The 12,513-nt window shown below is 39.0% G+C and overlaps 1 protein-coding gene across 1 annotated transcript in view; it reads left to right on the forward strand.

Moving 5' to 3' along the window:
- ABCA13 (ATP binding cassette subfamily A member 13) overlaps positions 1 to 12,513 on the forward strand; it is a 514,497-nt gene that overhangs the window by 168,678 nt on the left and 333,306 nt on the right. The window contains 2 exon segments of the mRNA XM_023226480.1: positions 5,164 to 5,277; positions 8,019 to 8,109. Of these exon segments, the coding sequence (XP_023082248.1) occupies positions 5,164 to 5,277; positions 8,019 to 8,109 (205 nt within the window).

A 12,513-nucleotide genomic window follows, 5' to 3' on the forward strand; every position in this document is an offset into this window, starting at 1 on the left:
TCCATCCATCCATCCATCCATCCATCCATCCATCCATCCATTCATCTATCCATCCTTTCATCCATCCATTTATCTATCCATCCACACATCCATCCATCCATTCATTTATTTTTTCATCTCTCTGTCCATCCATCCATCCATTAATCTATCAATCCATTCATCCATTTATCTATTCATCCGTTCACATATCCATCCATTCATCCATATATTCATTCATTCATCCATCCACACATCTATCTGTCCATTCATCTCTCCATTCATCCATCCTTCTATCTACCCATACACCCATTCATGCATCCACACATCCATCCATCCATCCATCCATTTATTCAACCATCCATACACCCATCTATTCATCTATTCATTCATCTGTTTGTCCATCCATCCATCCATACATACATCCATATATCTATCAATCAATTTATCCATTTATCTATCCATCCACACATCCATCCATCCATCCACCCACCCACCCACCCACCCATCCATTCATCTATCTGTCTGTCCACCCATCTATAAATTCATCCATTTATTCATCTATCCTCCCAACCATTCATTCATCCATTTATCTGAGATGGGACGGAAGTAGGCTCTTGTTAGTATGAAGTGCATTGAGGGGAAGTGGAGGGTGCTCTATCACTGGGTTTTTCCCTGCCTGATTTTGGTCAAGTGAAAAAGAAATATTTTTCTTTTATCTACTCTGAATATATCTACTTGTTTCCTTTTCAAATCTTCAAATTCCTCTACCTCATTCCCCTTCGATACAATAAGAAAAAGGTCTGAATAAGGAGGGAAGAGGGTGATATAACTAAGAAAATAATTGATACAACAAAAAATAATGAATACAACAGAACAAATAAACCCAGAGCTAATATCTTGTGCTATGACCTAGTCACATTTTGATATCTTTCCTCTATTTTAAAAGAAAGAATAACTGCAAGAGAGGAATAAATCATTTTCTACAATTAAAAGTTAGTAGGTGGTGTATAAATGAAACCAAAGCCCAAGACATTTCTCCTAATTAAATGAAATGGAAATAAGACTTTAATCACAGGATATCTGAGAACCCTGACACACTTTTAGTTGGGATTATGAGCTCTGAGCCTCATTAGTTTTCTGTAATCTTCTGAAGGTGATTAATTAAACAATATGATTATGAATTCATAGATTTAAACATGGTAAATGTATTTCAGTCCATTGCAGTCTTTATTTATTTGTTTATTTTTTTGATACTCAAATGATCCCATCTGTGATCAGTGGGCACTTCTTCGTTTAGAATTCCATATTCTTTTAAAAATTAACTTTTTAATTTTGAGGCAGTTGTAGATTTACATGCATTTGTAAGAAACAACAAGGAAAGATCGGTGTACCCTTCACTGGGTTTCCTAATGGTAACATCTCATGAAACTACCTATAATGCAGTATCACAAACAGGATTCTGCCATTGATACAGTTCACTTGTCTTCTGATTTCCCCAGTTTTACTGTGTGTGTGTGTGTGTGTGTGTATTCAGTTTTATGCAGCCTTAGCACCTGTGTAGGTTTGTGTATTCATCACCAGTACTGAAGCAGAACAGTCACATTACAGCAGAGTCTCTTGCTTTACCTTCCATAACTGCAGCCATTAATTCCTACACCACTCCCCACCAAGTCCCCAATCCCTGCCAGCCACCAATCAGTTCATCATTTCTATAATTTTGTCATTTCTAGATTGTTGTATAATGGAATTATGCAGTATGTACAATTTGGGATTGACTTTTTAAACTTAGCATAATTCCCTAGAGTAGTATCCATATTGTGCAGATATCAGATGTTCATTCATTTTTATTGCTGAATAACATTACCTGGTATGCATGGTCCACAGTTTCTTTAGCCATTTACACACTGTGGTACATCTGGGTTGTTCCCAGCTTTTGGCTATTGTGTCTTCTGTTTCTCTTTTCTTGCCTTCCTGTGGATTACTTAAACATTTTTGAGCATCCTCACCCTAAGACATGATTTTAGGATACTCATCCTAAAAAATGACTTATTGATGCTGTCTTTGAATGTATCTTTTTGTATGATGTTCTTACAAAGAACATCTAGCTCTAGATATTACAATACAGACATACATACATGGCTTATCACAGTTCATTGGCGTTGAGATTTGACCACTTCAAGCCAGGTGTGGAAATCCACTTCGACTTAGGTCCCTTTACCTTCTCTGCTTTTAAATATCATCATCTTGACTACCAGACGGTGTTATGATTTATGTTTTAATCATCAAATACATTTCATAAAACTCATGGAAAACAGTATAGTCTGTTGCATTCACCCACATTTCTGCTCTTTCTGTTGTTTTTTTCTTCCTTCTCAATTCTCCAAGATTCCTTTTCATATTTTCATTTTTTAAAGTTTTTCTTCATCTGAGAATGTCTTTATTTTATCTTCATTCCTAAAAGATACTTACATTAGATTCAGAATTCACAATGACAATTCTTTTCTTACATCGTGATAAATGTTAGGCTACTTTCTTCTGGCTCCCAGGGTTTCAGATGAGAGATTTACTAGCCTTTGAGTGGGTGTTCCCTCGAGGTAACATGTCATGGTTCTCTGGCTGCTTTAAAGCTTTTATTTTATTTTATTTTATTTTTTTGAGGCGGAGTCTTGCTCTGTCGCCCGGAATGGAGTGCAGTGGCCAGATCTCAGCTCACTGCAAGCTCCGCCTCCCGGGTTTACGCCATTCTCCTGCCTCAGCCTCCCGAGTAGCTGAGACTACAGGTGGCCGCCACCTCGCCCAGCTAGTTTTTGTATTTTTAGTAGAGACGGGGTTTCACCGTGTTAGCCAGGATGGTCTCGATCTCCTGACCTCGTGATCCGCCCGTCTCGGCCTCCCAAAGTGCTGGGATTACAGGCTTGAGCCACCGTGCCCGGCCAAAGCTTTTATTGTGTTCAGATTTTAGAAGTTTAATTATGGTGTGGTTTAATGTAGATTTCTCTCAGTTTATCATATTTAGTGTTTGCTTAGCTTCCTGAGTCTGTAGGTTTTTGTATTTCTACAGTTTTAGGAAGTTTTTCAACCATTATTTCCTCTTGTACTCTTTCAGTTCCACTCAGTTTCTTCTTCTCTTTCAGAGAGTCCAATGAAACCAATATCAAAATTTTTATTATTGTCCTACAGGTACTTGAGGCTCTGTTCACTTTCCTATCAATCTCCTTTCTCCCTGTTGCACAGATTGGGTGCCACACACTGATCAGCTCTCAGGTTCAGTGGTCCTCTCCTCTGCCATCTCCATTCTTCTACTGAGACCATCTAGCGAGTTCTTGTATTTGCGTTATTGCATTGTCCATGTGGCATCCATGTGGTTCTTTTTTATAACTTCTTTTTCTTCATTGAGATTTTCTGCTATTTTGTTTGCTTCAAGACAATTTGCAATTGCTTGTTGAAGCATTTTTTTATTCATGATGGGTGCTTTAAAATACTAGCCAGGTCACTCCAATATCTGATTTGTCTCAATATTGGCATCAATTGATTGTTTTTCTTAATTCAAGTTGTCTTTTCTTTGGTTATTTTTTTATAATGGGTGTTTTTCAGTTGTATCATGGGTGTTTTGAGCAATATAATAGGAGACTTTGAGCCCTATGTAAAAATCTTTTATTTTTGTGGGTAGTCGTTGTACTTAGGCTTAACACACAGATCTTGGCCCACTTTGTGTGCTGTGGTTCCAATAAGAGTTTAATTTTGGTTTATCTGATGCATCAGGGACTCCCTGATGTTGCTGTATGAAAGGACAGATGAGATTTCTCCAGTCCAGCTGCCTCCATGTTGGGGAGATGAGCCTCCAGCAGTTGGAGAAGAAGGGGACTTCTTAGGATCCAAGGTCTTTGTTGCTTCAGGAGCCATCCTGCTGTGGGGCAGCCAGTGTTTTCAGGCCAGGTCACTTGTCATTGTGGAATACTCCTTGCCCTGTCTCCTGGGTGCTTGTTGTGGTTCCTCTACCCTCAGGGGAAGAACAACCATTTCTCTGGCTGTTCATTATCAGTGTCATCCCAGCTGATCCCCCCTTTGGTGTTGCAGAGCCAGCTTGGTTTGTTGGAAGGACTCCTGGTCCCTCCAGAGAGGCAGCCCAGTTAGGCTACCTTCTGTTACTAGAATGTTAGAAATGTGAGGTCTTCTGGGTGGGGAATTTAATGTGTGTGTGTATGTGTGTGTGTGTGTGTGTGTGTGTGTGTATTCTTTATTTGTAGTTTTAAAATATTTTACAGATCTTCTAAATTTGTTGCATTCATAATGTTATTCAACCTTTTTAACTGGTATAGCTGGTGTTTACTGAGTATTTACTATGTACCAGGCCTGGTGCCAAGGTATTGGAATACTAATTTGTCTTAATACTTACAAGAATCTTTATCCCTATTTTTATTGAAGGCTGAAGCTGAGACTTCAATGTTTTTCTCTGTTTGCTGTGCTGGCTGCTTTTCAGCTCCTGTGCCACTGTGATGGTCTCCTAGTGACCCTAGGGAGATGTGGTTAGACTCTGAAACCCTCCTTAAACATTGTCCCTTTGGCATTTAGACTGCTTTCAGTATTAAATGTAATAATATTGCAATAGACGTCTTCATGGAAATAGCTTTATATTTTATTTAAACGATTTCCTTAGGATAGAGTCCTTTTATCTTGAGAGAGTAAAGCATGTGCATTTTTTATGGATCAGTGACTGTATTTTTCTGATACCAAATTACTTTATAAAAGTCTTATGCCAGTGTACTCTGCCAGCAGCAATAAATGAAAAAATATAGCAATTTTATTCTATCCTCAATAGTGTTGGGTACCATAAAACAAGTAAGTATTAGTTGAGAAAGTATTTTTGAGAAAGAAATGTGGGCAAGCATTGATTAATTAGGTCAGTATATACTGGGGACATATGCTCTACCCAGCAGTGACTCTGGCGAGACAGCGGTGAACAGGCAGGTAGCCCCTGGATGGACAGAGTCAAGGAGAGAGGTCTCAGAGGACTCACCTGCGATATGAGGGCATTGGAACTTTTCATGTTATTGAGGAAGGCATCAACTGGCCTGCAGGCAGATCTTTGCTCTGGTGGCCATGTCACAAACCGTCCTTGTTGGAAGATTTACCATAATATAACAGCTGAATAAGAGACATATCCAAATATGCTTCATTTTGCAGGCTAATTCCACCTTTTATATTGTGGACAAGCTAAAAGCTTTATCAGAAACACTGCTGGAAATGTCCAGCCTTTTCCAGAGAAGTGGAAGTGGCCAGATGTTCAACCAGCTGCAGGTGAGTGGTTGGTCTCTGCCACCGAGGGATAGGGAGCTATGTGAGAAAACATTTTGTGAATTTTCAGTATTTTACCCATGCAAGATGGTATCATCGTGAGAATGATTAATAATTTGTTCATAGTAACCTGTTCTTTAAATTCTGTATTAAGCTTAATGCTTTTTAGATTGTTTGCATACTTTTGAATTGTAGGTCTATTCAACAATCAATGATCATTTCCTCATATTCTGTATTGACAACTTAATATTTTAAGAAGGAACAACTTACAGTTTAGAATGGCCTAACTCCATTAGAGCCTGACAATCATTAATGTAAAACTTTAATTCAGGTAGATCACCTAATAATTTTTTGGGCATTTGTGTAACTTCAACTTACCTTAACTCTGATAGGATGACAAAATATGCCTGCATTTTAATTCATGTTTAGTTTTTCATTAACCACTAGGTAAGTAGTTCAGAGTACGGACTCAGAAGCTAGAATCATTTGAGTTTGATTCCCAGCTCAACCCCTGCCACCAGTTGTGTGATCTTGGACTAGTCACTGAAATTCTCTGTGCCTTCCCTGAGAAATGAGGGAATGATAGTAGTTATGAGGTATAAATGGGTCAGGATACATAGAGCCTTTGGAATAGGTTTTGACACAGAAACAATGCTACTGGGTGAGTCTGAGTTTTCCAAGAAACAGATGCCAAGACAGGATTATATGTGCAATAATTTTATTTTGGGAAATGGCTGCTGAGCAAAGGAAGAGGAAGCTAGACAGGCTGGAAGCAAGGTTGTCAATGGTGATGGAAGTCTGACCCTGAGGAAAGCAGAGAGGGAGAGGGTCGGGTGGAAGCATCCTGGTGAACCCTGCAATTTAATGGACATCAGATAACGCTGAGAGGGAGTCACAGAGCTAAAGTCAGTTATCAAGGTAGGGGTCCCATGTCAGTGGAGTCCTGTGGCTCCTGGGAGTGGGCCTGATGTGGTGGTCATTGGTGAGGGACAGCCCATGGGAGGCGTGGCCTCAGGGCAAAGTACCGTGGATTCAGAGTGCAGCAGTGGGACCTGCCATTTCTGTTTCCTGCAGTTGGAGGTCTGCGATGTTCATTCTCACAGCGACCATGGCCATATGTGTTAGCTAGTATTGTAATCTTCTTTAATTTGCTTGTGCATGGATTAATCTGTTAATACAGACATCAGCAAACCTTTGCAGTTAATGGGACAGATAGTATTTTAGACTGGATAAGGTCTCTGCTGCAACTATATATGTATTGTGTGCAATAATATATCATGCAATATTATAAGCACCAAGTTGAGAGTGTACAAAGATCTAGGAGAACATAAAGCAGTGCCTAACTCGGCCTCAAAAATTGGGCAGCTCCCTGTGAAGTCTCTATGGTATACCTGAGTACTACTTACTAAGTGGCCATGTCAGAAATCAAAGTCACACGTCCAACCAATTGAAGAACTTATTTCCATAGGATAAGACGGTGTAAATTGTTCCTCTATTTCTTAGCTTTGGGATTATGCTCAAGGGAACTTGCAGTGCCTTGGGTTTGTAGTAGTCGATGTCTATGTTCCAGGCCTGGTTGCGCCACTAGATGGAGTGGTTAGAGTCTCTGGGTAAAGCCTTAACTTTGCTCTGCTTCTCTGCTCCATCAGTAAAAGACAACAGTAACCTCATGGGGATGTTGTTGAGATTAAAAGACATGATGCATAATAACTGCCCTGCACATTGACTGGCAAATAACGAATGCCCAGTGAAGGAAGATAAATAAGATTCCAAAAAAGAAAAGCAAACACCAAACTTTCATAATAAAGTCTTGTCATCCTTAGACAAGATTAGTTAAAACCATCACATGTAATAAGGTGAATGTGAGAAATAAAAGAGCTAATTACAAAGGGTACATTTTATTTGAGAATTCCTGTCTGGAGCTGCCTTGTTATCAGGTTATGTGCTGGACCAAAATCTGGATGGCATACAAATATTCTCTAAGGAATTGGCAAATTCCAAAATTAATTCCCAGTCATTGATCCTGAGGCAGAGCCTGGATACATCAGCATCTTTTCCTCTCAGCTTCTTGCTGGTTTTTGTATGTCGTAAGTATGGGGCAGTGCAATGCAAGTACATGGATATCATTGGCAAAATAAAGGGGCAAGATGTCATTAAGTTGATGAAAAAATCTTGGAGAACTCTCCACAGTAAACAATTTGTCTCCAATCATTGACAAACGAGGCAAAGTCACAACCATCAATAGTAATGAGAGAATAATGGTACAGATGAAGCAATGAAAGATGCTTCTGAAGATGAGTAGCAAAACATTGAGAGAGGGTTTGGGAAATTCTGAAATCCTCCCTCAGAGTTTTTATGACGATGACCCTGTCTTTACAACTGGCCTCTGAGGAAGGCCATGCAAAGGAAAGGAAAGAATCTTATAGAAAGTAAAAGGTCACTATATAGGTTCGTTAGAAAATTTTGCCAAAAACAAACCACTTAATTCATTCTTTGTTTTTAGTATTAATAAATAATTACAACTACAACATAAATTTTCATAATTGTTGATTTTGTTTTTCAAGGTAAGGTCCTAATGAGATGTTATCCCGTTATTTATTGTGGTGTTTTAAAACTTCTTTTAAGTGGATTCAGTTTATATGCCTTGTTCCTTTGTAATGAAACTTTGAATAAGTCTAATAGGTATTATTCAATAATATGAAATAATGCAATTATTTTTGTTAAGCTATATTATTTTTCTTTAGGAGGCCCTGAGAAACAAATTTGTAAGAAACTTTGTAGAAACGCAGTTGCACATTGATGTAGACAAACTTACTGGAAAACTCCAGACATACGGTAAGTGTGCTGATGGGCGTGGTAGTGTTCTTCTGCCTAAATGGCTCTGCCACTTAGGTGAGTCCTCCCCCTTGGGCCGTGACGTTGCTAGGTGACTTCCAGCAGGTCGCTTTTCCTCTCTTAGTTTCTATTTTCTTATCTGGATCCTGAAGGGCTTGAACTAAATACACCCCAAAGTTTGTTCATGCCTGAAGTTTTTTTGATTCACTCATTCAGGACTTAACTACTAAAGAACCTAGTTAAAAAGGAAGTTGTCTGATTCAAACACAAGAATTGTGAATTACAAAACAAGTTTATAAAAGAAATTATTATTATTATTGAGTTAAAAGTAACTTGAAAGCCATTGCATAGATTTGAAAATGAGAAGCTCAGATAAAAACATTACACATCAGTAAACACTTATTGTACCTCTGCAATTGATGAATCTGTGAATTCATTTAGGTGTTTAACAAACATTTGCTGGACACACAAGGAAAGCCAGTTCCATGAAATAATCCAGACAGGCATAAACTATTCCTGTTCCACCATGCAGTGCAGAGAAGAAGATGACTGTGCTCAGAAACTGCAACACTGTGGCAAAATCAGCAGTCAGGGCCCTGCTAGAGAAACTCTCAGCAGCCTAACCCAGTTGGCAGGGACCTGGAATCAGAGGAAGGATGGGTGTCAGGCTGTTCCAGGTCCCTGACTCCGTCACACTCTGCTTGTGCATGGGAAAGGGTTTCGGATCTGCCTTACATATGAAAGTCAGAAGAAAGCAAGACATTTTACTAAACATAATATAGTACTCCCCTTTAAAACAATTTTTGGTGAATGTAATACTTAATACTACTTCAGAAAGGTTAATCATATTTTAAAATGTTTTGTATTTTAAATGCATTACATAATTTTTTCAATTAATTAAAACACCTTTAAAAAAAGAAGTAGCACTGGAAAGCTTGTAACAGTGTCCCCATCTTCTGTTGCTGGAACCAAGGACTTACATGGGTCCGAGAGATCCTGTGTGGAACACAGATGTCTCCTGAGTTTGCATGTACCGTGGTGCTAGTGTTAATGTAGATGTCTTAGAGTGTGAATTGTACCTGAGCCACGTTTGTTCAACACGTTGCTGCTTAGCCAACACTACTTTTGAATAGGTTTTCCCACATGTAAGCTTCCACTGTAAAATTAAGAGAAAGTTCCCTAGAAATTTAGAACTTTTCCTACAAGTGTGTTGGGACACAGAATATGAGATTCACATGGAATTTTGAGATCCATGAAGTGTGATCCTCTCTTCTTTCTGCTTCTGCCTGATGCTGGAGGTTGAAGACCATCTCATCCAGGTGAATGTTGGTTATTTTCTCCCACCCTGTACAGTCCTCCAGGAGCAGGCACAAAGTGGGGTCAGGCGTTCACGGGTGGGGTGGTGGTGAGGAATTGATCACTGACTGGATGCAAATCTCCTTTTGTAACTTAGCTAACAAATTAACTCACCTTACTGCATGCACCCTTTTAAAATGTATTCCTAGGTCATACTCACTTTTCTTCATCCTATAACCAGTACCTGGAAACTGATGTGACTATTCGAAGATATATTGATGCAACTTCTGGGAATATTTGCCTAATCATGCTGTCATTTTTATTCATTGTCTAACTTTTATTTTATTTTTATCTTTTTGAGACAGAGTTTTGCTCTTGTAGCTCAGGCGGTAGTGCAATGGCACAATCTCGGCTCACTGCAACCTGCGACTTCCGGGTTCAAGCAAGTCTCCTGCCCCACCCTCGCCAGTAGCTGGAACTACAGGCGTGCACCACCATGCCTGGCTGATTTTTGTATTTTTAGTAGAGATGGGGTTTCACCAAGTTGGCCAGGCTGGCTCAAACTCCTGACCTTAGGTGATCCTCCTGCCTTGGCCTCCCAAAGTGCTGGGATTACAGGCGTGAGCCTCTGAGCCTGGTCTCCTTATATAACTTCAAAAAATAACTTTGTGCTTTATTACAAAAAGTATATATGTCCGTTGTAGAAACATTAGAAAATACAAATAAGCCAGAAAACAAATCCACCTATAATCTTATCACCACAGATAGCTATTTTAAAAACCTCAGAGTTCTTTTTTAGATTAATTTATACATACTCATATGAAGATAAGTATATGTATTTTCACAAAAATGATTAAACTGTTCATATAAATTTGTTACCTGATTGCAAAAAATTAAGATTATTATAAAAGTTTTTGTATCCATAAATATTGACTCTTACTAAGAAAAAGTCCCTTCATCTAGCTTTGCTTTCCATTTCACTCCATAGTATGAATTTAGACTTAGGAATTTCTTTAGGATTAGTCCTTATATATCTAACTGATACACCTGTGGTAGTATTTCTTGATTTATTTGTTACAGGAATTATCAATTGATTTCCTGTTCTGAAAGATGCAGATTTAGTTTTGTACTACATCATTTCCCTGATCAGTTGCTCCCACTATGGTAATATGACCATTTTAGTTGTCATAGAACAGTATGAGGAGATAAATGTTGTTTAGTGCAGAGCCAGGCTATGCATTATAATGACATTTCCTTATTTACCATGTCTCACTTTTCCTAGAGTTTTATGCTCTCCTACTATTACATGAAACACTTGTTCTCCATTGCTCCCACCTCCTGTGTGCCAACACATCATCTTTATGTTGAGCCCTTTTGTCTGTGCAAACGCCTACCACGCTTCACCTGGGCAGGCTGCCCGCTCCTGCCAGCACCCAGCTGCTTTCCTAGGAATTCTCTGCTCTGCTCCCCTGGGGTGGATACCATGATTCCTGGGCTCTATGTCCTCCTTTTTGCTTTGTTGCCATGTTTTGTGGGTTCATATTAATCAGTGTCGTCCTGAAAAAGAGAATGAGAGAAAAAATTCCTGAGTGATTTTACTCAGTAAAGTAAAATTACATCTGAATGATATGTGGAAATATCCCCTATTTCATACCAATAATTTTGTATCTCTTCCTTCTCTCTCCTTTTTGCTTTTAGTCAGTCTTGTCAGACTTTTAGTCAGTCTTTTATTTTATTTTTTTATTATACTTTAAGATACTTTAAGTTCTAGGGTACATGTGCACAATGTGCAGGTTTGTTACATATGTATACTTGTGCCATGTTGGTGTGCTGCACCCATTAACTTGTCAGCACCCATCAACTCATGATTTACATCAGGTATAACTCCCAATGCCATTCCTCCCACCTTCCCCCTTCCCATAATAGGCCCCGGTGTGTGATGTTCCCCTTCCCGAGTCCAAGTGAGCTCATTGTTCAGTTCCCACCTATGGGTGAGAACATGTGGTGTTTGGTTTTCTGTTCTTGCGATAGTTTGCTGAGAACGATGGTTTCCAGCTGCATCCATGTCCCTACAAAGGACACGAACTCATCGTTTTTTATGGCTGCATAGTATTCCATGGTGTATATGTGCCACATTTTCTTAATCCACTCTGTCACTGATGGACATTTGGGTTGATTCCAAGCCTTTGCTATTGTGAATAGTGCTGCAATAAACATACGTGTGCACGTGTCTTTATAGCAGCATGATTTATAATCCTTTGGGTATATACCCAGTAATGGGATGGCTGGGTCATATGGTATTTCTAGTTCTAGATCCTTGAGGATCTAGAAAACCACTGTTTTCCACAATGGTTGAACCAGTTTACAATCCCACCAGCAGTGTAAAAGTGTTCCTATTTCTCCACATCCTCTCCAGCACCTGTTGTTTCCTGACTTTTTAATGATTGCCATTCTAACTGGTGTGACATGGTATCTCATTGTGGTTTTGATTTGCATTTCTCTGATGGCCAGTGATGATGAGCATTTTTTCATGTGTCTGTTGGCTGTATGCATGTATTCTTTTGAGAAGTGTCTGTTCATATCCTTTGCCCACTTTTTGATGGGGTTGTTTGTTTTTTTCTCATAAATTTGTTTGAGTTCTTTGTAGGTTCTGGATATTAGCCCTTTGTCAGATGAGCAGATTGCAAAAATTTTCTCCCATTCTGTAGGTTGCCTGTTCACTGTGATGGTAGTTTCTTTTGCTGTGCAGAAGCTCTTTAGTTTAATTAGATCCCATTTGTCAATTTTGGCTTTTGTTGCCGTTGCTTTTGGTGTTTTAGACACGAAGTCCTTGCCCATGCCTATTGTCCTGAATGGTATTACCTAGGTTTTCTTCTAGGGTTTTTATGGTTTTAGGTGTAACATTTAAGTGTCTAATCCATCTTAAATTAATTTTCGAATAAGGAGTAAGGAAAGGATCCAATTTCAGCTTTCTACTTATGGCTAGCCAATTTTCCCAGAACCATTTATTAAACAGGGAATCCTTTCCCCATTTCTTGTTTTTGTCAGGTTTGTCAAAGATCAGATGGCTGTAGATGTGTGGTATTATTATGTCTGTTCTGTTCCATT

The sequence above is a fragment of the Piliocolobus tephrosceles genome, chromosome 8 (genome assembly GCF_002776525.5).
Source record: "Piliocolobus tephrosceles isolate RC106 chromosome 8, ASM277652v3, whole genome shotgun sequence".
NCBI lineage: Eukaryota > Metazoa > Chordata > Mammalia > Primates > Cercopithecidae > Piliocolobus > Piliocolobus tephrosceles.